The 27,159-nt window shown below is 47.3% G+C and overlaps 1 protein-coding gene across 1 annotated transcript; it reads right to left on the bottom strand.

Annotated features, from left to right (window-relative positions):
* Positions 1 to 10,903: 10,903 nt before the first annotated feature.
* On the bottom strand, positions 10,904 to 26,149 carry GINS4 (GINS complex subunit 4). Its single transcript, XM_001510247.5, has 8 exons — positions 26,096 to 26,149; positions 19,940 to 20,084; positions 15,822 to 15,908; positions 15,293 to 15,406; positions 13,560 to 13,657; positions 13,033 to 13,121; positions 11,546 to 11,636; positions 10,904 to 11,443 (listed from the first exon to the last, which is right to left on the bottom strand). Exons 2-8 carry the CDS (start codon positions 20,039 to 20,041, stop codon positions 11,347 to 11,349), a joined length of 678 nt encoding a protein of 225 aa, XP_001510297.2. The 5' UTR covers positions 20,042 to 20,084; positions 26,096 to 26,149; the 3' UTR covers positions 10,904 to 11,346.
* Positions 26,150 to 27,159: the final 1,010 nt, after the last annotated feature.

Here is a 27,159-nt window from a genome sequence, read left to right as displayed (position 1 = left end):
TGCCGGGCCGTCGCACCTGCGAGGGCTGGAGAGGAGCGGGAAGGGATGGGTGAGTCTGGGTCGTCCCCTCCCGTGGTTCCGAGGCCAGTGGGCAGTGGAGGGTGATGATGATGGTATTTGTTAAGTGCTTACTATGTGCCAAGCGCTATTCTAAGCACTGGGGGAGATACAAGGTAATCAGGTTGTCCCACGTGGGGCTCACGGTCTTAATCCCTCTTGTGGTCCCGGAAGCAGTGGGCAGTGGGCAGGGGAGGGTGATGATGATGGTATTTGTTAAGCGCCTACTATGTGCCAAGCACTGTTCTAAGTACTGGGGGAGATACAAGGTAATCAGCTTGTCCCTCTTGAGGCTCACGCTTTTAATCCCCAATTTACAGATGAGGTCACTGAGGCCCAGAGAAGTTATACACAGTTATACACAGATGATAAGTGGCTGAGCTGGAATTAGAGCCCACGACCTCTGACTCCCAATCCCAGGCTCTTGCCACTGAGCCACGCTGCTTCTCTGGGGTGCCAACTGACCTGGGCTCAGCTCGGGTCCGGGCAGCGCCTCGGCTCCACTCCTTCTGCCCAGCGTGGCAGCCACACGCCACGATCCGGTCTGGTCTGGTCCTGTTTGGTCCCGTCCGGTCTGGTCCTGTCCGGTCCTGTCCGGTCCTGTCCTGTCCGGTCCTGTGCAGTTCTGTCTGGTCCTATCTTGTCCGGTCTGGTCCTGTCCGGCCTGGTCCTGTCCTGTCCCGGTCTGGTCCTGTCCGGTCTTGTCCTGTCTGGTCCTGTCCTTCCTGTCTTGTCTGGCCTGGTCCTGTCCGGCCTGGTCCTGTCCGGTCCTGTCCTGTCTAGTCCTGTCCTTCCTGTCTTGTCCGGTCTGGTCCTTGTCCGGTCTGGTCCTGTCCAGTCCTGTCCTTCCTGTCTTGTCCGGTCTGGTCCTGTCCTGTCCTTTCCAGTCCTGTCTTGCCCAATCTGGTTCTGTCCGATCTAGTCCTGTCCTGTCTGGTCTGGTCCTGTTCTGTCCAGTCCGGTTCTGTCCGGTCTGGTACTGTCCTGTCCTGTCTTGTCCGGTCTGGTCCTGTCCTGTCTTGTCCGGTCTGGTCCTGTCCGGTCCTGACTTGTCCTGTCTTGTCCGGTCTGGTCCTGTTCTGTCCGGTCCTGTCCTGTCCGGTCTGGTCCTGACCTGTCCTGTCTTGTCCGGTCTGGTCCTGTTCTGTCCAGTCCGGTCCTGTCCGGTCTGGTCCTGTTCTGTCCTGTCCTGTCCTGTCTTGTCCGGTCTGGTCCTGTCCTGTCCTGTCTTGTCCGGTCTGGTCCTGTCCGGTCCTGTCCTGTTCTGTCCTGTCTTGTCCGGTCTGGTCCTGTCCTGTCCAGTCCTGTCCGGTCTGGTCCTGTCCGGTCCTGTCCTGTCCGGTCCTGTCCTGTCCTGTCCTGTCCGGTCCTGTCTTGTCCTGTCCGGTCCTGTCCTGTCCTGTCGTGTCCGGTCCGGTCCGGTCGGGTCCTGTGGGGCCCATTTCAGCCCATCCCAGAGGTCTGGGAAATAGCCGCTTGGGGCCCCCGGCCCCGGCCCCCCGGCAGCCAGCCAATCAGCATCGCCGCCGCCGCCGCCGCCAGCCAATCACAGAGCGGCGGCACCCGAAGCCACGGAGTCGCCGGGGCAGCCGCGCCCCGCCCGCCCCCCCCCCCCACCCGATGCTCTCGTCATTCATTCACTCACTCATTCAATCATTCAACAATAATCATAATGATGGAGTTGGCATTTGTTAAGCGCTTACTGTGTGCCAAGCACTGTTCCGAGCGCTGGGGAGGACACAAGGGGATCAGCTTGTCCCACGTGGGGCTCACAGTCTTCATCCCCATTTTGCAGATGGGGTAACTGAGGCACAGAGAAGTTTAAGTAATAATAATAATAAAGATGGCATTTGTGAAGTCCTTACTATATGCCAAGCACTGTTCTAAGCGCTGGGGAGGATACAAGGGGATCAGCTTGTCCCACGTGGGGCTCACGTCTTCATCCCCATTTTATAGATAGGGTAACTGAGGCACAGAGAAGTTAAGTGACTTGCCCAAAGTCACACGGCTGACAAGTGGCTGAGGCGGGATTTGAACCCACGACCTCTGACTTCCAAGCCCGTGCTCTTTCCACCGAGCCAGGCAAATCATATTTATTGAGCTCTTACTGTGTGCAGAGCATTGCAACTAAGCATCTGGGAGAACACAATGTAACAAAAAACAGACACAGTCCCTGCCCACAACGAGCTTACGGTCTCGGGACTCGCTTCCTCTGGGGTGTCCTCTTATAGATGGTTCTTACATCCAAGAGGGAAGTCTAAGAAAAGGGTGCCCACAACTCCCACATTGCAATTTTTTTTTAATGATACTTGTTAAGCGCTGTAAGCCAGGCACTGTACTAAACACTGGGGTAGATAGAAGATAATCAGGTTGGACGCAGTGCGTGTCCCACGTGGTGCTCACAGTCTTCATCCCCGTTTTACAGATGAGGTAAATGAGCGACAGAGAAGTGAAGTGACTTCCCTGAGATCACACAGCAGATGAGTGGCTGAGCCGGGATCGGAACCCCTTTCTGCTCTTCTTTAGAAAAAAATAACAGAAAGGCAGAAGTGTAAAGTGAAAAATCGCTTCTGCTATATTCTGAGATGCTCTGCACAGGGTAAGTGCTTAATAAATAGTGCTGATGGATTGATTCACAAGCCACTTCCACTTCCACTTCCCAGCCTACTTATTTGCTCTTGGGGGAAAGGACTCCCTTCTCCTCCAGTGACTACTGGAGAAGCAGCGTGGCTCAGTGGAAAGAGCGCGGGCTTGGGAGTTAGAGATCATGGGTTCTAATCCCCGCTCTGCTGCTAGTCAGCTGTGTGACCTTGGGCAAGTCACTTAACATCTCTGTGCCTCAGTTACCTCATCTGTCAATTGGGGATAAAAAAAACTGTGAGCACCACGTGGGACAACCTGATCACCTTGTATCCCTCAGCGCTTAGAACAGTGCTTTGCACATAGTAAGCGCTTAACAAATACCACAGTTATTATTACTACTGAGAAACACTCATTCCTATCTAAGGCTTCAGACGGGCACCCTTCTTTGGCTGCCCTCATTAATTCTCAGGGTGAAAAACCCAGAAAGTTCAGTTTCTACTGAAACTTTTCTGCCTACAAATCAAAAGCAGAATCTTAAGGCCGTCGATTAATTCACATGTACTTCCCTTCCCTTAAACAAATAAGATTAAAACATTTAATTTTAATATTCAGGAGAAGTGGGAGATCTGGGTAATTTTCTGGTAAATTTGCTCCCTGGAGTCCCATTCAGACCCTCCCCCCAAAAACTCAGTTTTGAACCCTGAATACCACCGATTGATTGCCCAATCAATTTGAACTATCTTTATAGGCAATGACCATGGACTCACAATGACAATCAGCAAAGTAGTCCCCTAATTTGAAATAACAGCTGCAGCAACAGGGAAGGATGAAGGAGAAGAGGGAGGAGATGAAATCCAGCAGTGAGTTTCGCCCTTGAATGCCACTCTTTTCTCAGTGTTTCTCTAAATTTCTGAGCCTGGCTGTCTCTGTATTTCTCTTTGGATGAAAAGTATAGTTATAACTGGTAATTCCAACACATGTCAAAAATGAATTAAAATACACATGACTGTAAACTCCTTGTGGGCAGGGAATGTATCTGTTCTACTGTACTCTCCCAAACTCTTAGTACACAGTGAGCACTCAGTCAACTGTAGTTGACTGAATAAATAAAATAAATATATTATTAGTGGTATTTGTAAGTGCTTATTGAGTATCAAGCGCAATTCTAAACCCTGGGGAAGATACGAGTAAATCAGGTCAGACTCAGTCCCTGTCCCACACAGGGCTCCCAGACTAAGTAGGAGGAGTAACAGGTATTTGAATCCCCATTTTACAGATGAGGTGACTGAGGCACAGAGACGTTAAGTGACTTACCCTAGGTCTCACAGTAGGCATGTGGCAAAGCTGGGATTAGAACCCTGGTCCTCTACCTGCCAGGCCTGTGCTCTTTCCACTAGGGCACACTGCTCCTCACTATATTCTGAAGTGTTAAGGGTGATAGTTGAAATGATATGACATAAAGATGTTGGATTAGGAAATATTTCTTGGAAGAAGAAGGTTTTCTGGAGGGCTTTGAAGATGAGAAAGCACATGGTCTGGTGGATTAGAAGGGGGAAGATGTTCCAGCCGGAGAGAGTGGTGAACAGTAGGCATTTATTAAGCACCTACTGTGTGCAGAGCAGTGTACTAAGCACTAGGAAAGAGTGTACAAGTGGGAATAAAACATGGACCCTGTCCCTCAAAGGGCCTGCAATGCACTTAAGATCCCTAAATATTTATTCTAATCCACAAGGGCCTCTCAACCCCAAATTTATCTATAATGCTTTTTAAAACTCTTGATGTTTTCTGTTTGCACAACTTCCTGTGGAATAGTTATCTTGATATGCTTATCAGCTGCTGTGTGAATCAAACAATTGTATTTATGGAGCACTTACTGTGTGCACAGCACTGTAGTAAGAGCTTGGGAGCATACAATATAACAGAGTTGGCAGACCTGTTCCTTGCCCATATCAAACTTACATAGGTCCAAAGCTATAGGTCATGAGCACCCCAGTGTCCCCTCGCCTCCCCACTCCCCCCTACCTCTACCTCCACACTCTTATTCCTCTCTGCAATCTCTAAAAAGGAGATCTCCTCCTTCTCCTAAAAATCTATCCACTCCATCTGTGCCTCTGACCTCAGCCTTTCTCAAGTTTTTAAAAACGCTCCAGCCTCTCTTCTTCCCTTCCTAGCTGCCATTTTCAACCATTCACTCTCTGAAGGGTCTTTTCTCCTCTGCCTTCCACCATGCCCATAATCTCCCTTAGCCTAAATACCCATTCTGAATCCCACTTCACCCTCCAGCTATTGACCCATCTCCCTTCTATCTCTGTCCTCGCCACTGCCTCCAACTTCCTCTCCTCCAACTCCCTTCTTGACCCTCTCCAGTCAGAATCCCACCATCTTCACGTCACCAAGACCCCCTTTCACCAAGGCCACCAATGAATGACCTACCCACCAAATCTAACAGATTCTCTCCTAATTCTCCTCGACTCTTCAGCACCTTGGACACCACGTACCAGCCTGTTCTCGAGTTTTGCTGACACAGTTCTCTCCTTGTTCTCTTACCTCTCTGGTCATTTCTTCTCTGACCCTTTCTCCAACTCTTTATCTTCACCTTTAACCGTGGGTGTTCCTGAAGGGTTCAGATTTGTCTGCATCCCCTTCTCTTCTGTTCTCACTTTACACTCAGTCCTTTAAGAAGCTCATCCACCCCCATGGCTTCTACTACTATCACTTTGTGGATGACTCCCAAATCTACGTCATTAGCCCTGTCCTCCCCTCTATAATCTCACATTTCTTGACCTGAGGATATCTCTACTTGGAGGTTCCAGCAGCCTGTCCAAGTCACTGTGCCTCAAACTGAATTTTTCATCTTCCTTCCCAAATTCTCTCCTCCTTCTAACTTAAATATCACAGTTGACATCACCACCATCATCGCCTCTGAGATCCGCAACCCTCTCTCTCCACCCTCATATTCAGCCTGAGAAGCAGTGTGGCTTTTTGGATATAGCATGGACCTGGGAGTTGGGAGGACCCGTGTTCTAATTGTGGCTCTGCCGCTTGTCTTCTGTGTGACCTTGGGTAAATCGCTAAACTTCTCTGTGCCTGTTACCTCATCTGTGTAATGGGGATTAAGACTGTGAGCCCATATGGGACATGGACTGTGTCCAACCTGATTAGCTTGTATCTTCCCCAGCGCTTACTACAGTGCTTGGCACATAGTAAGTGCTTAACAAATACCTTATAAAAAAATCCCATTGACGGTTCATCCACTCTGTTGGAGTCTGCCATTTCTTCTCCAGATGGCCACTAGGTCAGTCCGGGCATTCGTTGTATTACGACTAGATTGCTGTCAGAGAATCTAGAGGTGTCCATGAGCTCCAAGAGCTTTGAAATCAGCATGCTGGTAGAGGAGATGGTAGATCCATCCATCTAAGGTCACTTTCAGAGGTCGAGAGCGACATACACATGGTCCTTGTCCTTGGCTGATAAGCAGTGAGGGGTGCAGAGGAAGCTTCCCCATCCCACTCATCAGCCTTCGAGCAGCGCTGGCAGTCCATACTGCCCAAGGTCCAGTCTTCCACCTCCTCTACGCAACCTCAAGGCTCCAGGGAAGCCTGTTCCACTTGTATTCTTGGAATATTTTAAAGAAAACAGGCAGGAATAGGGAGAGATGGGGGCGGTACCTATTCCCCCACCAGCTCTGACCAGAAAAGGGCATTCTTTCAAAGGGTCAGTTAGATTGGCCGGAGAATCATTTTGGAACACTGTTGTTTTCCCAGGCACCTTTTTTTCCACAAGGACGCTTTCCCCAGCCGTCAGACTGGGCGGGGGCCAGGCAATCCCTCCTTCTGTTCAATTAATGGGAAATGGGTAACCAATATCTCTGCAGTCCAAAAATGGTAACAGAAGCAATAAGGTGGAGCCCTTACTATTGTGAAGTGTGGAGAACAGTGAGAGAAGCTGAACAGAGGGTGGATTTTTAAGTTGTCCCAGCAGAGCCTCCACTTGGTAGATTTAAACTTTCAGTGGTACTTGAGGGCTGTAAACCCACTGAATTAACTTTCTTTGTCTAGTTTAGCTTCAGAGAAGGCTCTCCATACACCACCCTCTCGGCTACATTTCGTGAATTCCATTGAGTTCCACAGCGCGGGGGCTAGTTTCCAGACAAACCCCACCCTGAGGAAAACACGCTTAGGGGAAACATGCCTAGACCCACGCCCTACAAAAGCGCAAAACTGCTTCCTTTGACATCTCATTACACTCCGATACCGACAATTGGGGTATTTGTTAAGTGCTAACTCCAGGCCAAGTGCTGTATTAAGCGCTGGGGTAGAATTAGGTCAAACACAGTCCTTGTCCCACACGGGGCTCAGTCAGATTAGGAGGGAGAATGGGTATTGAATCCCCATTTTACTGCTCAGGACACCGAGACACAGAGAAGTGACTTTCCCAAGGTCACAGAGCAGACAAGTGGCAAAGCCAGGACTAGAAACATCTGGAGAACATTCCCTAATTCCCCAGGTTTTATCCAAAACGTGTAATCAAAGCATGCATTATGAAGAAATGGGGTGTATCTTAGGAAAAAGATGAATTTCGAGTTTTTAAACTATTTAACAGGGAGCTCTTCTTGGCCATCCTGTTTTTATGGGCTGATCATCAGAAAGCTAATGTGGGAACAAGCTGGGAGAGAGCCCAGGGATCTAAAAGACCTGTTATTAAAATGTGAGCAGCTAACTTTGAAAACAAAATGAGCTGATTTATCATTGTATCCATCATTCTTGTGGCATGAGGGAAGAAAATAAAGACAGGGATCCTGTTAGGTGGCCCATTCCAGAACAAAGAACAGGGTGTGTGTAGGGGGGTGGGGAGGGGGAAGAGGTGTGTAGGTGTGTGTGTCAAAGAAAGGTTTGTAAAATGACTAGAAGCAGTATGCTTTTCTGTTCAGGTGGATTAAGAGTTGAGACAGGGTGCAGAGCAACCAGCAGAAGAAACATCTCTAGGGTGACGACTGGGTCCTCGTTCACTGGGGATTGCTGGGAAAAGCGGCCCAAAGGACATGAGTTCACCACAAGGTCACAGCAGCCAATACTTTGCTCAAGTGGCGGGGACACAAGCTGCCCGACCCGTGAACCCTCTACAGGAGAGGCAGGCCCAGTGAGAACCACCACCTGGTTGAGGAATCCAGTGGGGCACTGGGGTCTTGGGATGAGAAGTAAATGCTTCTTTTCGGAAGACGTCTTCAGGAGATGATGAGATCCTTCCGAGAAAATGAGGGGGACGGTCGGGGTTTCCGGGCATGCCCCCTAGCCTTCGGCTTTCACCTTCCTAAACATTCTCCTCCTTCTCAGGCTGAACCAAGTGAAAAATGAAGAACGCTAGTTCCAATATCATTTCCGATCTGAGTTGGTTTGAAAAGCAACTTCCCTTTTCATGTAGCACCGACACGCTCACTTCTTCAATTTCTGATGACTCAGGAAACGGAGGCGTCACCGAGGGTGTCTTCAGGGGAAATCTTGGCAACGTCCAGCTTTTGGTAGTCATGACAGAGGTCAGAAAGGGCTTGGGGTCATGGAAAACACTGCATCTTTCATCTGTTTACTAAAGCATAAACCTCCAAAAATTCTGGGTTGCAATTCCAGGGCCTTCTTGGATGTACTTTTTTTAAATGGTATTTATTGAATGCTATGTGCCAGGCACTGTACTAAGCACTGGGATAGATCCAAGCTGATCAGGTTAGACACAGTCCCTGTCCCACATGTGGCTCTCAGTCTTAATCCCCATTTTTTAGATGATGTGACTGAAGCACAGAGAAGTTATGTGCCTTGCCCAAGGTCACACACTAGACAAATGGCAGAGTCAGCATTAGAACCCAGGTCCTTCTGACTCCCAGGCCTGTGCTCTGTCACTAAGTCATGCTGTCTCTCAATGACTTGTTCATTTCATTTAGAAGAATCAGGAATAACCACTTGAGGGAGTGTCCCTAATAGCACACGTGGAAACTACTGAAGAACAAGGAATGTCTAGAGTGAGAGTCATACATATTTAGAGGAAACAGCATTCCAAAACCATGTGATTATTTATGTTTGGGTAGAACTACAAATGGTCACCCAGGGAGTGGTGGACTATGCCATCATCTCTGAGAGATGACAAACTTTTTTCAAATTGAATTTTTTAATTTTATTTTAAAGTTAACTCATAGGGAATTTCCCTGTAGGACAGTGACTCAGGGAAAAATCCCTATGTTTTCCACAACCCAAAGATAACGGAGTGCTAGTTACCATTCATCATCAGTGGTATTTATTGAGTTCTAATTGGGTACAGAGCACTGTACTGTGCTCTTGGGAGAGTACAGTACAGGATTCCCTGGGAGATGGTTCAGCAGGAGCTGATCACAAGCTTTTGTTTCCACAAGTAGTATGAATAATTTTTGATAAACTTTGATTTCATCTGTATTTCCTTCTCATTTTGGTGGCACCAGGCAAAATCCTAAACCGGCCTTTCTTCCTGTCTTCCCATTACCTAGGTTGGGGCAGCGGGACTGGGAAGGCCCAAAACAGTTGCATCATCATGGCCTATGGGAGGGGTGATCACTGCCCCAGCTCAAGGCTAAAACCTTCAGGAGGTATCATGTTCCCCACCTTTCATGGCCATTTTCTCTGCTCCTCTCTCATCCCTACACCAATGCCTCCTGTTTCCTATCCTGTCTCTTCCCACTGACCAGTGTCATCTCTGGGCCCCGATTGGTTACTTCCTATTTCTCACCCTAGCTTCAGCATCCTTCATCAACTACTTTCTCCCAGCTCTCACACCGGAGCAATAAGAAAATCCTACCCGACTGCAGCTGCAATGGGGAAAGGATGGTAGGAGAGGTGAGGAGGGAGTCCTGAGGCAGCCTTGATAGATTTGAGAAGGAGGGGGGAGTGGGAGGGGGGGAGAGAGAGAGAGAGAGAGAGAGAGAGAGAGAGAGAGAGAGAGAGAGCACACACCTAATGGAAGGACAGGGAGGAGCAAAAATGGCTTCGGGAGAGGACCCACAGGGTAAACTGGATTAGAATTTGGGGCTAGGAGGTGAAGGGTAGTGGCTAAAACAACTAGGGTGTGGAGTAAGGATGGTCTGACTGGACACAATAAGGGGAGGAAGGAGACAAGAGGATACCAAGAAGGAAAAAAATATGGTATTTTCCCAAGTGCTTCATACACTTCTCTGCACATAGTAAGCATTCAATAAGCACAAAATAAAGAAGGGAAAAGAGAATGAAGTACAAAAATGTGGATAGTTGAGTAAATGTCACGCAGACATGACCTCCATTTACCCGGTGCATTCAATCCTTACACTCAATCCCATACAGCTGGTGAGAGAATGGGGGTAGAGGGTAAAATGAGAGCCGGGTGTCAGTGCTGCAATTGCAGAATACTAATAGGGATATAAGTGAGCAACACTTATGACATAGTTCAGATGTGACAAAATTTCTGATCCCTTTATAACGCTGAGCTGGAATTTCATCCGAGATGACTAAAATTAGTGTGTAGGTTGTCACTTAATCACTTTGTGGGGACAGCTGGTTTTCTCTCTCTCTCTCTCTCTCGCCCTCTGCAGCACTTTCCCTTTCCTTCCCTGCGGCATTCAGCTCATCTCCAGCCCCTCCTGATGAGAGACTCGGGGAGGGGACTACTGCTCCCCTATGACAGGATAAAGGGAGCAGATGCCACCTTCCCAGGACCTCCCTGTCCAAGTCCTGCCAGGGACTCAGGGCAGACCGCAGACTGGTGTTCAGCATGGTGCCCCTCGTTAGACTGGTGCCAAGAACCGCATGGGGGCTCCTTCTGCTCCAGAACTGGAACGCTCTACTAGTTTGGTGTTTTTTTGTCAGTTCCCCATCAAGGGTGACGGAAACCGAGCTTTGGCTTTTCAGCTGGTCCTTATAGTCCGTGCCCAAAATGGAATGCCGAGGCCCCGTCTCTAAAACAGTCCCCATCAGCTTTCCTCATGCTAGATTGCTCCCAGACCCGATCCAAGACCATCAAATGCTTTCTTCCATCAGTTTCCTTACCCGGCTGAATAGGATTATTTCCCCGTCACGGGCTGCGGTGCTTTGTATGGTTGTATGCACAATTTTTTTTTTAAATCGCTTTAAGTTGCTTTCATCCTATACGCGCATTTTGGATTTATCCCTAACGTGCACTTATGACAGCAGGAAAATGGGCCACTGGGGAGCTGCAAAGAGGCTGCTTCTTTTTTTGGGTATTCAGTAGATAAAAGTGCAATGGTGCCATCTGCTGACTTTGGACAACACTGAACATTTAATCTGAACCTGAAGCCTGACCGAACATTTAAGCTACAGCACCAGCTCCCCCAATCAGGAAAGATTGTTTCACCCCTCGGGTTTCGGCACAGGCAGGTGGGGGGGAAAATCTGTTAACGTTTTCACACCGAAAACAACAACTTAATGCCCTTGTCATAAGTTGGGACAATTCCTTCTGATTCTGGAGACTAGTCATTAAAGTCACCTAACTAGGCTTGACTATGTAAGTTAAACTGAGCTGAGGCTCTCCTTGAAGTAAAAGGGAGGGTCTTGGTACACGGGAGCCAGCTGGAGAAGGAAGTTCATGATTCCTGCCCAGGCTCTTCCCCAATCGTCCTTGGCGATGACCGGTTCCCCGAAACGTCCCCGTGAACAGCGTCCACCCTTCTGCGCCTGCTCGGCCTCGTTCCTTTGGGCTTTAAATCAGCTGGACGGCTCCAGAGGCCACCAGAGGCGCGATGGTTTTATATCGGATCAGGTGCTGCGAGCCCTCCTCCAGGTCGATTACATACTCACTGAGAGGAAAACCAAATCTGGGTTAGTTGCGAAAAAAGAAAACTCATTGCTTCCTCTTTCAGGAAGAGCACTTCCTCCCATGACGGAAGAGGCTGACCTACCTCTGTTCATCTGTCTCAGGCTCCACTAGAATGTTCTCCTGCCGCTCCTTCACCCTCAGGAACACATATGAGTCCAAATCGGGTTTGGGAACTGTGAAGAGAGCAACATGGAAGCAGAGATAATAATAATAATGATGATACTTATGTGTTTACTAGGTGCCAAGTACCATTTGAAATGCTGGGTGCATACAACTTAATCAGGATGGACACCATCCCTGTCCCCCATGGGCCTCATAGTCTAAGTAGAAAGCGAAGAGGATTTATTGTATAAGGATAAGGGAGTGGGAGTAGAGGACATATTTTTCAGAGCAAACTAGAATAAGAAGGAAAAACAGTGTTTCTTTGTGGATAGAGCACAGGCCTGGGAGTCAGAAGGATGTGGTTTCTAATCCCGGCTCTGCCACTTGTGTACCTTGGACAAATCACTTTACTACTGTGGGCCTCAGTTACTTCAACTGTAAAATGGGGATTAAGACTGTGAGCCCCATGTGGAACAGGGGCTATTTCCAACCCAATCTGCTTGTATCCACCCCAGTGTTTAGTACAGTGCCTGGCACATGGTAAGCGCTTTAGTAATACCACTATTATTGTGTGGGACATGGACTGTGCCCAATTTCTTAGCTTGTATCTATCCCTGCGCTTAATTCAGTAACCTGGCACACAGTAAGCGCTTAAAAAAAAGAAAAAAATGGAACGTCTGCTGGGGTCAATGGGTGCGGCAGTGGGGGGACCCCCCAATCCAGAACCAGTCTGGGATAGAGATGCGAAGAGAGGACAAAGACAGCATGTGTAGTGTATAAAGCACAGGCCTGGGAGGCAGAAGGTCATGGGTTCTAATCCTGGCTCCGCCACTTGTCTGCTGTGTGACCTTGGCAAGTCACTTAACTTCTCTGTGCCTCAGTGGCCTCATCTGTAAAATGGAGATTGAGACTGTAAGCCTCATGTGGGACAGGGGACCTTGTCCAACTGGATTTGCTGGTATCCACCCCAGTGCTTAATATAGTGCCTGGCACACAGTAAGTGCTTAACAAATACCATTATTATTGTTATTATAATAAATACCCCAAGCCTGGAAAGCAGCAGTAATAATAATAATAATAATGTTGGTATTTGTTAAGCGCTTACTATGTGCCGAGCACTGTTCTAAGCGCTGGGGTAGACACAGGGGAATCAGGTTGTCCCACGTGGGGCTCACAGTCTTAATCCCCATTTTACAGATGAGGTAACTGAGGCACCGAGAAGTTAAGTGACTTGCCCAAAGTCACACAGCTGACAAGTGGTAGAGCCGGGGTTCGAACCCACGACCTCTGACTCCAAAGCCCGTGCTCTTTCCAGTGAGCCAGCAGTACTTCCCCTGCTCCCATTCTATATTACTAAATTCATTTCAACATCTCAGAGAAAGAGAAGGCATCTTCGGTCTAACTTGATGAAACCTGGAGGATCCTTGGAGAAGCACTCCTTGGTTTCCGGAAGAAGAGTTTGCTCACCTGATCTTAGGAGATCCACCTTCTGCAGGTTAGGCGGCATGTGCTTCAAGGCCACAGTTTTCAGATACGTCTCGGTGTTGGCCATGTACCTGAAACACGCAAGTTCTCACTGACAAGCCGTCCTTCCCTCCAACGGAAACCCAGTGTTTATAAGACACACGACATGGTCCACCTACTGGCATATGTTCAAATCTCAGGAGGTTCATGTTTCTGGCAGACAAGGGGCAAGGGTTACGAATAGGACAGAGAACCAACTACTCATCTATGCACTTCGATGTGTCACCTTTGGACATTTGATATTCGCCTCACCCCCAACCCCACAGCACTTATGTACATATTTTTAAATAAGTTACTTATTTATTCATATTTCTGTTGGTCTCCCCCTCTAGACTGTGAAATGTGTTGTGGGCGGGGACTGTGCCTGCTAATTCTGTTGTACTGTGCTCTTCCAAATGCTTAGTACGGTGCTCGGTATATAGTAAGTGCTCGATAAATACTACTGATTGACTGATTCCCTGTTTACTCACTCTTTGGCAAAGGCAAACTCTTCTGGAGAGAGGCTGGAAGGATCTCCCTCTGACCGAGTCTTCTCCTTCTCAAGAACATGAGGGAAAAACTTCTCTATCTGCCACAAAGAGAAGAAAAACCAAAAAAAATTCACAAAACCATCACCCAAACTAGGAAACCATATATGTGCCTCCTTCACACTTAGCCTCCATTTACCTAGTGCCTAGTTTAGGGTTCTAGTAAATAAATGTTGGAACTTAGCTGCTAAATACCTTTCCTCTAGTTGGGGTTCAGGAGAAGGGATTTTAGAGATTTTCAGGGTCAGAAAAGATCACTAACTGAGAAGCAGCATGGCCTAGTGGAAAGAGCACTAGGCCTGGAAGTTGGGGACCTGGGTTCTAATTCTGGCTCTACCGACTGCTTGCTGTGTGCCTTTAGGCAAGTCACTTAACTTCTCTGTGCCTCAGTTCTCCTGTTCTCCCTCTTGCTTAGACTGTGAGCCCAAGTGGAACAGGCACTGTGTCCGATCCAATTAATTTATATCTACCCCAGGGCTTAGAGCAGTGTTTGTCACATAGTATGCACTTAACAAATACCATAAGAAACAAACAAGAAACTCGGACTGTTAATCCAACCCAAACATTAATGTGCTTTCAGACCATCTTTCTCCAACATCAGAATTCCTCACATTTGAGTTGCTCTGCATACCAAATCGTCTCTCTCTGCTCTCTAGAGCCTTCGCTTTCTCCTCTAGGAGTCAAGTTTTCCATTTTCACAGAAATGTGGCAGAAAGCTGAGATATTTCCCCTCTACTCCCCCCACCCCCGGGGCAAATTAAAGCCCTCTACAGCTGCCGGATGCAGTGCGCGGTAACCAGAGCGCTAGCTTGGTGGAGCTGCGCCTCTAGAGAGCCACAGGCCCAAAAGAGCTCCTTTCCCCAACACTAATGTGCTGGACAGAGAAGTGGTGATGAAGAGCAGGCTTGGCAGCCTATATTGAAGTAACAGAGAGGCAGGGGTTAGGGTTACCTCAAAAATTGGCCAGTCCACTTGGAATTTTAGTGAATTCTGTTTCATTTGCCCAAGCCCAAAGCAAAATTTACTAAAATTCCAAGTGGAATTTGCCAATTTCAAAATGGAAAACTGGCAGCCCTCTTTCCCTCCCCCTCCCCACACAATTAAGGAACTATGCAGCGGACACAAAGGAGCAACAAATCTACATGCATGACTTTCCCCTGGCACACAGCAGAGTCTCCACCAATCAAGAATGCTAAGAGTTCTGTTTCCAGGCCATGAGTCAAACCACGTTCTTGTCAGGTGTTAGGACTATTCTACTCCAAATCAGACAGCTGCTTCCAGGCCGTTTCTGTTAAAGGGCCCCCTTGGCAATCAAAATTGGGTAGATCTTCTGTCTAGTTTTTTAAACCTTTCCCCTCTCCTCCTGCCTCAACAGAGTTTCTTGACCCTCTCAATGAAGAAAGGCCTCAATGTCTTTTACTTTTGCCCCCACCCCACACAGCAGAAATACCCACCAACCTTTGCTCCTTTCCTTTCAAAAAAGCGGGCTATTGTGATAGCAAAGGCTGGCGGGTCCTTCGCACTGGTGGTCAACGGGACCCAGTGAGACTGGTAACTTATGCTTCCTCTTCTCCTTTCTCCTAGTGACATTTTCTGGTCCTAAGGACTGCCAGGGGATCTGGGATGACATTCCAACCGACCTCACCCCATTGCACACAGGCACTTCAGCATCTAACCTTCATCAGCCGGCTCCTCAAGTAACTGCTGAGGACATAGCGAATCCTCTCTATCTCCATGTGGTGAATGCTGACCTTCAAGTCTCCCTTCTTGGCTCGTCGGAGATTCGCTTCCTAGAGATGAGAAACCCACGGTAACGTAACCTGACCGCTGAAAACTGGAAGCAGATCGGGCTCCATCTGGCTGCTTCTGGCTCGCACATAGAGCTAAGCATCCCAGCTAAGCTAAGCATCTTCCATCCAAGCTGCAGGGGGACCCGATTCAGGCAAAGAAAACCGAGAAACAGCCAGACAGGAATGGGATGTCAAGCAACACACAGTCACCCTTCTCAATAACAGCACACTGATTTCAAGTGAGGTGGCCTCCCAAATCTGCAGGAAAATACAGAAAGGATCAATGCTAAGGGGGGCTTCTAGAAGACCTCCTGGGGAGGGGAAACAGCAAGTAAGAAACAGAAGGGACAGAAAGCTCTTTTGTCTACATTCATTTCTGCTCTATCTTTGCCCCTCCCAAACTGGAGGCTCTTACCATGTGATCCAGCTGCTCCATGACACATTCTACGATTTCAGATTTGCTCTCCAGGAGTTCAGGGGAAAATTTTTCGTTCAGCCAGGCCTAAGGGACAAAGCAGGACAATAAGGGAAATCTACTACAATACCAGAGAAGAGAGAGCTGGTGTGTCCGCCTGGAAAGGAAGAAAGTAATTGCTTCTCTATGAGTTCAAATTGCTTAAGATTTGATTGACATGTCGTGTGCAAGTGTCCTTTTCTCTTCAGGGTTTTGCTGGGAATGCTCTGCTGATAGGCTACATCTGACATATACCAAAATGGCCACTCCTGCCAGGATTTTTATAGTTGGCAATAGCACCTGGACGCAAAAAAACACACAATTCCACTTGACGCTGTCAGCAGGCTTTCTATTTCTAGAAAATGTTTATGCACATATGTGACATTTTGTGACAGTTTGGTACTTACTACATTACTAACTTCATTTTTCTAATACTTGTACTTCTACACATTTCATAGAAGGAGCTCAAAGCATTTTTCAAGCAGCTTTCCACTTTTTCCTCAAAATACTGCCAGGAGCAACCAGCACTGTATTTCCATTTTATTGGGGAGAAAAGACAGAAAGGTTAGACCTTCGAACAAGTCAAGAGACATGCTGGAAATAAGTTCTCCATTTCAAAAACAGGCTACTTCCCCTAATATATGAGAGAGTATGTGAGGTTAGGAGAATCTGCGAGGAGATACGAGGGAGCTAGGGAAAGGGACAACAAAATGGGCTAAAAGAGGTATAGAATAATAAATAGGGGTCATGGGAGTCAGGACATAAAGCAAAGAAGCAGAACTAAAAACAGCATTCGCTAGAATTCCACTTACGGGCTAAAAGGCTGCTGCCCCTATAAGTCAACCTCTTTCTTAGAGGGTGAGAAGGTGGTGATGATGCACAGCAGTAGTAATAGTATTTATTAAGGGTTTACTGTGTGTCAAACACTCAACTAGGTATTGGGAAAGAATACACAGACGAGAATGAGATGCAGGTTGGCGTGGGGAGACCAGTGGTTCTCTCCACACTGACTTTGACTTCTCCATCGGTACTGTTTAGTCCATTAAAGTTGCTCAAAGACGGCAGTTTTGGGTTTTTTTTTTTACTGCTTCTACAACAGATTGAGGAGCCTTCCCTGAGTCCCTTGAAGTGCCAGCGGGACTGGTGATTGGAAGATTTTGAGTTTCATGTCAAAATCTTCAAGAAACATACAGTGGATGGTAGTTTTTTCTCTATTGCAGGCAGGATTCTGGCCCGAGTACTCCTGGAACCACTGCTGAAGATCAGCATCACCCAAATGCCCCTGAGATCCCTGGGTGGGGCAGCAGACATGACCAGTGCAGGATACCTGATATGGGAAAAGTGTAGGGAATGGATTGAAGACTTCTAAACAGTTTTCGTAGATCTTATGAAAACATCAGCGTGGCTCAGTGGAAAGAGCACGGGCTTGGGAGTCAGAGGTCATGGGTTCGAATTCCGGATCTGCCACTTGTCAGCTGTGTGACTGTGGGCAAGACACTTCACTTCTCTGTGCCTCAGTTACCTCATCTGGAAAATGGGGATTAAGACTGTGAGCCTCACATGGGACAACCTGATTACCCTGTATCTACCCCAGAGCTTAGAACAATGCTCTGCACACAGTAAGCACTTAACAAATACCAACATTATTATTATTATCTGATCCCATCAGTGGTAGATCTGGACTCTGGGAATCAGTTAAAAGTTCACACTGGCGTGGCTGGCTGGGTTGGAGTTGAGGGTGCCCTATCCAATCCATTCCCCATTGCTAATAGAAAAGCAGGAATGTGAAGTGGGTCTGGTGGTGTTCAATTTATTCTGCTCAGTCATACTGGAAGACTCAACGAAGGACCTGCAGACAGGTGTTACAATACACTTCTGCACTCTGGGAATGTCCTTTAACTCAAAAGACTCTAAGCATCACCCAAAGTCCAAGAAACTGTAAGCCCGTCAAACAGCAGGGACTGTCTCATCTGTTGCCGACTTGTTCATTCCAAGCGCTTAGTACAGTGCTCTGCACATAGTAAGTGCTCAATAAATACTACTGAATGAATGAAACAGCCATTCAAGAGTTGCTGTACGTAGGTGACTGCACCCCCCAAAAAGTCACACAAACGATAGTAAATTGCTGCCCCGAATCAACCGCTCATTAAGGGCTGATAAGTCTAAAGAAAATCAATCGACCAATGCTATTTATTGAGCGCTTACTATGTGCAGAACACTTTACTAAGCACTTAGGAGAGGACAATTCAAGAGTCAGCAGACCCGTCCCTGCACACAACTGTAAAATCAAGGTACCAGTCAAGTATGTACCACTGAACCAAACACAACCACCTGGAAGTTAAACTGCAACACAGAGCTAAAAAGGCTAACAAATAATTCTACTACCTAGGCAATACACTGACCTACAACATAATTGACAACAAAGTAAAAAAAATAAAGAGGGCCAGGAATTCTTTGGAAGGCAGTCGTAGCGCTGGGGGTCGTAGTAGCCTCCAGGTCAAACTAAAGTTCTACAGAACTGCTGCCTCTACAAGTCAACCTCTCTCTTTGAGGATGAGGATTTAAGGGTGGTGAAGATGCATGAGTCTTTGTAAGTAGTTATAGTAGTGATGTTAGTATTTAATAATAATGTTGGTATTTGTTAAGCGCTTACTATGTGCAGAGCACTGTTCTAAGCGCTGGGGTACATACAGGGTAATCAGCTTGTCCCACGTGAGGCTCACAGTCTTAATCCCCATTTTACAGATGAGGTAACTGAGAAGTGAAGTGACTTGCCCACACCATTAGTATATAGTGCTGTTCAACCTCCTATACAGCTTTCCAGGTGAACATCTCCCAAATGCTACATTCGACTGGTTGAACAGTTCCACCAGCCTCACTTATGGTATTAGACTGTAAGCCCATCAATGGGCAGGGATTGTCTCTATCTGTTGCCGAATTGTACATTCCAAGCGCTTAGTACAGTAGAGAAGCAGCGTGGCGCAGTGGAAAGAGCAAGGGCTTTGGAGTCAGGGCTCATGAGTTCGAATCCCAGCTCTGCTACTTGTCAGCTGTGTGACTGTGGGCAAGTCACTTAACTTCTCTGTGCCTCAGTTCCCTCATCTGTAAAATGGGGATTGAGACTGTGAGCCCCACGTGGGACAACCTGATTCCCCTGTGTTTACCCCAGCGCTTAGAACAGTGCTCTGCACATAGTAAGCGCTTAACAAATACCAACATTATTATTATTATTATTACTCTGCACATAATAAGCGCTCAATAAATACTATTGAATGAATACTCAACCTCAAATGGTAAGGCAGGATCACGGACAGTGAAGTTTCTAGGACAAAGTCGGACTCCTAGCATTGAAGCTACGCTCCCCTCGATAAAGCTATGAAAGGTGGGACATATGAGGAGGAGGCTGACAGCAGGATAACCAATCAACTGCTTTAGGATACACTGAAACTGAGAAACCAAAAACAAGGAGCAGCATGGTTTAATGGAAAGAGCATGGGCCTGGGAGCTAGAGGAAGCGAGTTATAATCTGGATCTGACACTTGTCTGCTGTGTGACCTTGGACAAGTCACTTCACTTCTCTGTGTCTCAGTTGCCTCAACTGTAAAATGGGGATTCAATACCTATTCTTCCTCCTACTTAGACTCTGAGCCCCATATGGGACAGAGACTGTGTCCAGTCTGATTAACTGGCATCTACCCCAGAGCTTAGAACAGTGCCTGACACATAATAAGTACTTAACAAATACGGTAATAAAAATATATAGATCAATGGTCGTATTTATTGAGCACTTACTGTGGACAGAGCACTATATATTTAAGTGCTTGGTAGACACTTTCCCTGCCTTCAACGATCTTACAGTCTACAGGGAGCTTAGTTGCACTAAGTGTGTGGGTGAGCACAAGGGGGATAGAAGACCGTTCCTAGGAGGGCAATCGACTGTTTCCCATTGTAAGACTGACTGGGTGCTTTGCTGAGATTAGTTTCGAACTCTCCACCTCTTAACTTCTCTCCCTGTTGTCTACACATGTGGACTAAATGCAGATGAGGAAGAGTAGCAGACTCTTTTTGCCCGTGCTTACCTGCTCCAGCTGACCGATGAGCTCTGCAGGAGTCAGCACCACCTCGTCCTCCTCGCTCCCTGCCCTGGAGTCCTGTTCCACGAGGTGGGCGTCCTCAGCCATCCTCTGTAAGGGGGTGAGGGAGAGGATGTCACTCCGCCAAAACCTGAAACCCAAGGATCTCATTACAACCGGTGCATATCTTACAAAAAACATATCATTCCATTAAGAAGCAGTGTGGCCTACAGGAAGGGACCACAGGACTGGGCGTCAGGAGACCCGGGTTCTAATCCCAACTCAGCCACTTGCCTGCTGCATGACCATTCAATCATTCATTGTATTTATTGAGCGCTTACTGTGGGCAGAGTACTGTACTACGCACTTGGGAGAGTACAATATAACAGAGTCGGCAGACGTTCCCTGCCCACAACGAACTTAGAGTCTAAAGGGGGAAACAAGCATTAATATAAATAAATGAATTATGGATAAGTACGTAAGTGCTGTGGGGCTGAGGGAGGGGGGAATAGAGGGTGCAAATTCAAGGGCAAGACCAGTTATTTGACTCCTCTTGGCCTCAGTTTCTTCATCCGAAATGGTGGGATAAAATATCTGTTCTCTCAAGGTTGGACAGAGACTGTGCCTGATCTGATTGCTTCTAACCCATTCTTAGCACAGAGTAAGCACTCAAAACACCACTATCATTATTATTAGCAACCTCACTGACCTATCAGGGAGTAAATGCCAGGGGGAAAAAGTGATCTGCTGATTGTTGTAAGGGAGGTACTGGGTTTCAAAAATCAGAAACGCCCAGCCTTAGATTTTCCAATATATAGCAGAGTTCAACTGATGCACATCAATCGATTACATTTACTGAGTGTTCACTATGTGCACATCACTATTCTAAGCTCTTGGGAGAGTTCTTCCCTTCTAGACTGTAGGCTCCTTGTGGATAGGGAATGATTCAGTTTATTGTTATACTGTCCTCTCCCAAGCACTTAGAAAAGTGTTCTGCACACAGTAAGCGTTCCATAAATACCACTGAATTAATTCAATACAACAGACCAGTTCCCTGCCCAAGAGTTTACAGTCTATCTCCTTGGATGGTGGGGAGGAGGTCCTGAACCCCCGAGGGCAATTTCCAACTTCCAAATTCTCCCAAGGGCAGCCCCGACTCTTCCCCCCACCCCCATTTCAAAGCCTTATTTAAGGCACATCTCCTCCAGGAGGCCTTCCCAGACTTAAGCACCTCCTTTCTTCATCTCCCACTCCCTTCTGCCTCCCCCTGAATTGCTCCCTTTGTTCTTCTCCCCTCCCAGCTTCACAACACTTACGTACCTGTCATTTATTTATATTACTGTCTCTCCTTCTAGACTGGGAGCTCGTTATTATTATTATTATTATTAACCATATTTTTTGAGCACTCACCATGTGCAAGGCACTGTACTAAGCCCTTGGGAGGGAAGCAGCGTGGCTTAGTGGAAAGAGCACAAGTTTGGGAGTCAGAGGTCATGGGTTCTAATCCCAACTCTGCCACTTGTCTGTGGGACCCCCAACTGGGCAAGTCACTTAACTTCTCTGTGCCTCAGGTACCTCATCTGTAAAAATGGGGTAAAAAAAATGTGAGCCCCACATGGGACAACCTGACTACCCAGTATCTACCCCAGCGCTTAGAACACTGCTCAGCACATAGTAAGCGCTGAACAAATACCACAGTTATTACTATTATTACAATGTAACAGCAGACACATTCTCTACCCACAATGAGCTCATGGTCTAGAGGGGGAGTGGGCAAGGAAAGTGTCTAGTTCATGTTGCATGGTCCTCACCCAAGCGCTTAGCATTCATTCAATAGCATTTATTGAGCACTTACTATGTGCAGAGCACCTTACTAAGCGCTTGGAATGTACAATTCGGCAACAGAGAGACCATTCCTGCCCAATAACGGGCTCTCAGTCTAAACAGGAGGAGACAGAGAGCAAAGCAAAACAGAACAAAACAAAAGGAGATATCATTAAGAAAATAGAATCATGGAGATATACACCTCATTAACCCATTCCCTTTGCTCCCCTCCCCGCCACCCTCTGCTCTTCTCCCTTCCCCTCAGCATTGTGCCTATTTGTATATATTATTTATTACCCTATTTATTTTGTTAATGATTGTGTATGTCCCCTTGGTTCTATTTATCTTGATGAAGTTTTGTTTTTATTTTGTTCTGTTTTGCTTTGCTGTCTGTCTCCTCCGTTTAGACTTAGCCCATCGTTAGGCAGGGATGGTCTCTCTCTGTGGCCCAACTGTATATTCCAAGCGCTTAGTACAGTGCTCTGCAAATAGTAGGCACTCAACAAATACTACTGAATGAATGAATGAACAAAATAAATAGAACACATGGTAAGCGCTCAATAAATAGAAATAAATGTGTGTTTTGTTCTGTTTTGCTGTCAGCCTCCCCCCATTTACACTGTGAGCCCGTCATTGGGCTGGGATGGTCTCTCTCCGTGGCCCAATTGTACATTCCAAGCGCTTAGTACAGTGCTCTGCACATAGCAGGTGCTCTATAAACACTATTGAATGAATAAGTGAACAAAATAAATAGAGAACATGGTAAGCGCTCAATAAATAGAAATAAATGTATTGTTTTGTTCTGTTTTGCTGTCTATCTCCCCCCATTAAGACTGTGAACCCGTCATTGGGCAGGGTTGGTCTCTCTGTGGCCCAACTGTCCATTCCAAGCACTTAGTCCAGTGCTCTGCACATAGTAGACGCTTAATACTATTGAATGAATGAATAAAATAAATAGAGCACACAGTAAGCGCTCAATACAAATAAATGTTTTGTTTTGTTCTGTTTTGCTTTGCTGTCCGTCCCCGCCCTTTTAGACTGTGAGCCCGTCACTGGGCAGGGATGGTCTCTATGTGTGGCCCAGTTGAACACTCCAAGCTTTTAGTCCAGTGCTCTGCACACAGTAAGCGCTCAATAAATACTATTGAATGAATGAACAAAATAAATAGACCACATGGTAAGCGCTCAATAAATACAAATAAATGTTTTGTTTTGTTCTGTTTTGCTCTGCTGTCTCCCCACTTCTAGACTGTTTGAGCCTGTCATTGGGTAGGGATGGTCTCTATCTGTGACTGAATTGTACATTCCAAGTGCTTAGTCCAGTGTTCTGCACATAGTAAGCGCTCGATAAATACTACTGAATGAATGAATGAACAAAATAAATGGAGAACATGGTAAGCGCTCAATAAATAGAAATAAATGTTTTATTTTGTTCTGTTTTGCTCTGCTGTCTGTCTCTCCCGTTTAGCCTGTGAGCCTGTCACTGGGCAGGTATGGCCTCTCTCTGTGGCCCAATTGTATATTCCCAGCGCTTAGTGCAGTGCTCTGCACATAGTCAGCGCTCAATAAATACTACTGAATGAATGAAAATAAATAGAGCACATGGTAAGCGCTCAATAAATACCAATAAACGTTTTGTTTTGTTCAGTTTTGCTCTGTCTCCCCCGATTAGACTGTGAGCCCATCGTTGGGCAGGAATGGTCTCTCTCTGTGGCCCAACTGTCCATTCCAAGCGCTTAGTCCAGTGCTCTGCACATAGTAAGTGCTCAGTCAATTCTATTGAATGAACAAAATATAGAGCACATGGTAAGCGCTCAATAAATACAAATAAATGTTTTGTTTTGTTCTGTTTTTCTCTGCTGTCTGTCTCCCTCGATTAGATTGTGAGCCCGTCGTTGGGCAGGGATTGTCTCTCTCTGTGGCCCAACTTAACATTTCAAGCGCTTAGTCCAGTGCTCCGCACATAGTAAGCGCTCAATAAATACTATTGAATGAATGAACAAAATTAACAGAGCACATGGTAAGTGCTCAACAAATACAAATAAATGTTTTGTTTTGTTCTGTTTTGCTGTCTCCCCCCATTTAAAGTGTGAGCCCGTCATTGGGCAGGGACTCTCTCTGTGGCCCAACTGTATGTTCCCAGCACTTAGTCCAGTGCTCTGCACATAGTCAGCGCTCAATAAATACACTGAATGAATGAAAATAGGGCACATGATAAGCGCTCAATAAATAGAAATAAATGTTTTATTTTGTTCTGTTTTGCTGCCCGTCTCCCCCGTTTAGACTGTGAGCCCGTCGTGGGGCAGGGATGGTCTCTCTCTCTCTGGGGCCCAACTGAACACTCCAAGCACTTGGTCCAGTGCTCTGCACAGAGTAGGTGCTCAATAAATACCATTGAATGAATGAATTAAAATAAAGAGCACATGGTAAGCTCTCAATAAATAGAAATAAATGTTTTATTTTGTTCTGTTTTGCTGCCTGTCTCCCCCGTTTAGCCTGTGAGCCCGTCGTGGGGCAGGGAGGGTCTCTCTCTGGGGCCCAACTGTCTATTCCCAGCACTTAGCGCTGTGCTCTGCACAGGGTCAGCGCTCAATAAATACTACTAAATGAATGAAAATAAACAGAGCACATGGTAAGCGCTCAATAAGTAGAAGTAAATGTTTTATTTTGTTCTGTTTTGCTGCTTGTCTCTCCCGTTTAGCCTGTGAGCCCGTCGTGGGGCAAGGAGGGTCTCTCTCTGGGGCCCAACTGTCTATTCCCAGCGCTTAGTGCAGTGCTCTGCACAGGATCAACGCTCAATAAATACTACTAAATGAATGAAAATAAATAGAGCACACGGTGAGTGCTCAATAAATAGAAATAAATGTTTTATTTTGTTCTGTTTTGCTGCCTGTCTCCCCCGTTTAGCCTGTGAGCCCGTCGTGGGGCAAGGAGGGTCTCTCTCTGGGCCCAACTGTCTATTCCCAGCGCTTAGTGCAGTGCCCTGCACAGGATCAACGCTCAATAAATACTACTAAATGAATGAAAATAAATAGAGCACACGGTGAGTGCTCAATAAATAGAAATAAATGTTTTATTTTGTTCTGTTTTGCTGCCTGTCTCCCCCGTTTAGCCTGTGAGCCCGTCGTGGGGCAAGGAGGGTCTCTCTCTGGGGCCCAACTGTCTATTCCCAGCGCTTAGTGCAGTGCCCTGCACAGGATCAACGCTCAATAAATACTACTAAATGAATGAAAATAAATAGAGCACACGGTGAGTGCTCAATAAATAGAAATAAATGTTTTATTTTGTTCTGTTTTGCTGCCTGTCTCCCCCGTTTAGCCTGTGAGCCCGTCGTGGGGCAAGGAGGGTCTCTCTCTGGGGCCCAACTGTCTATTCCCAGCGCTTAGTGCAGTGCCCTGCACAGGATCAACGCTCAATAAATACTACTAAATGAATGAAAATAAATAGAGCACACGGTGAGTGCTCAATAAATAGAAATAAATGTTTTATTTTGTTCTGTTTTGCTGCTTGTCTCTCCCGTTTAGCCTGTGAGCCCGTCGTGGGGCAAGGAGGGTCTCTCTCTGGGGCCCAACTGTCTATTCCCAGCGCTTAGTGCAGTGCCCTGCACAGGATCAACGCTCAATAAATACTACTAAATGAATGAAAATAAATAGAGCACACGGTGAGTGCTCAATAAATAGAAATAAATGTTTTATTTTGTTCTGTTTTGCTGCCTGTCTCCCCCGTTTAGCCTGTGAGCCCGTCGTGGGGCAAGGAGGGTCTCTCTCTGGGCCCAACTGTCTATTCCCAGCGCTTAGTGCAGTGCCCTGCACAGGATCAACGCTCAATAAATACTACTAAATGAATTAAAATAAATAGAGCACACGGTGAGTGCTCAATAAGTAGAAGTAAATGTTTTATTTTGTTCTGTTTTGCTGCTTGTCTCTCCCGTTTAGCCTGTGAGCCCGTCGTGGGGCAAGGAGGGTCTCTCTCTGGGGCCCAACTGTCTATTCCCAGCGCTTAGTGCAGTGCCCTGCACAGGATCAACGCTCAATAAATACTACTAAATGAATTAAAATAAATAGAGCACACGGTGAGTGCTCAATAAATAGAAATAAATGTTTTATTTTGTTCTGTTTTGCTGCCTGTCTCCCCCGTTTAGCCTGTGAGCCCGTCGTGGGGCAGGGAGGGTCTCTCTCTGGGGCCCAACTGCCTATTCCCAGCGCTTAGCGCAGTGCTCTGCACATAGTGAGCGCTCAATCAATAGGATTGAATGAATGAATGTGGACATTCAGCAAAGGGGGCCCGGCCTAACCCCAACCCCTGACCCTTGACCCTTGACCCCCGCCTGCCCCTTACCTGCGGCCTCCGGGCTCAGTCTCGCTCCCGCGCCCCCGCAGCGCCCCGCCCCCAATGACGTCACCACGTCCCGCTCCCTGGGCCAGAACCAATCAGCGAATAGGAAACAACCACCAATCCCCAGACCCCTTCCTCCCGCGCCCCCGCTCGGAGCCGAGGCCGGCCTTCCACCCCGGGCCGGCCCACCGGGAGCACCGCGCGGGGGGGACCGCAAGCGCTAGCCCGTAAGATCGCTGGGGCTAGGCACCCAATCCGTGGCGTAACAGTACTAGCCGAGACGAGGCGCTCGGTGCTTGGCACCCAAAGGCTCGGAAAGTCCCACACTGAGCGGTCGAGAAGGGAATTCGAGCTCCGCGCACCCCTCCAGCAATGGTGGCGTCCGCGCCCGGTGACGTCAGCCCCGTCCGTGGAGGGGGGACCCGTCCTTCCCCGCAGCGGCCTGCAGGGGGCGCCCGACTCCCGCGGCTGAGAGCGGGCCGGGCCTCTCCCGCACTGCCCCCTAGCGGCAAAGGCGTGAATTCGCCGTCAGGCCGCGCTGGGCAGGAGGCGTCGCTGTGCTCTCAAAAATGACTAAAACCTCAGGAAAACTGAGGCCTTCGGGCCTGAACAGGCGCTACTTCGACTCCCCCTATCATGAGAAGCAGCGTGGCTCAGTGGCAGGAGCACGGGCTTGGGAGTCAGAGGACGTGGGTTCTAATTCCACCTCCATCCCTTGCTGCTGTGTGACCTTAAGTCGCTTAACTTCTCTGTGCCTCAGTGACCTCATCTGGAAAATGGGGTTGAAGACTGTGAGTCCCACTTGGGACAACCAGATTACCTCCTATCTCCCCCAGCGCTTAGAACAGGGCTTGGCATATAAGTAAGCGCTTAACAAATGCCATCGTAATTAATAATGTTGGTATTTGTTAAGCGTTTCCTACATGCACAGCACTGTTCTAAGCACTGGGGGAGGCACAGGGTCATCAGGTTGTCCCACGTGAGGCTCCCAGTCTTCATCCCCATTTTACAGATGAGGTCACTGAGTCACAGAGAATAAGAATCATGTTCGTATTTGTTAAGCGCTT

This window comes from Ornithorhynchus anatinus, chromosome 5, assembly GCF_004115215.2.
Source record: "Ornithorhynchus anatinus isolate Pmale09 chromosome 5, mOrnAna1.pri.v4, whole genome shotgun sequence".
Taxonomy (NCBI): domain Eukaryota; kingdom Metazoa; phylum Chordata; class Mammalia; order Monotremata; family Ornithorhynchidae; genus Ornithorhynchus; species Ornithorhynchus anatinus.
The sequence above is the reverse complement of the archived record's forward strand: the minus strand, read 5'-3'. Positions and strand labels throughout refer to the sequence as shown.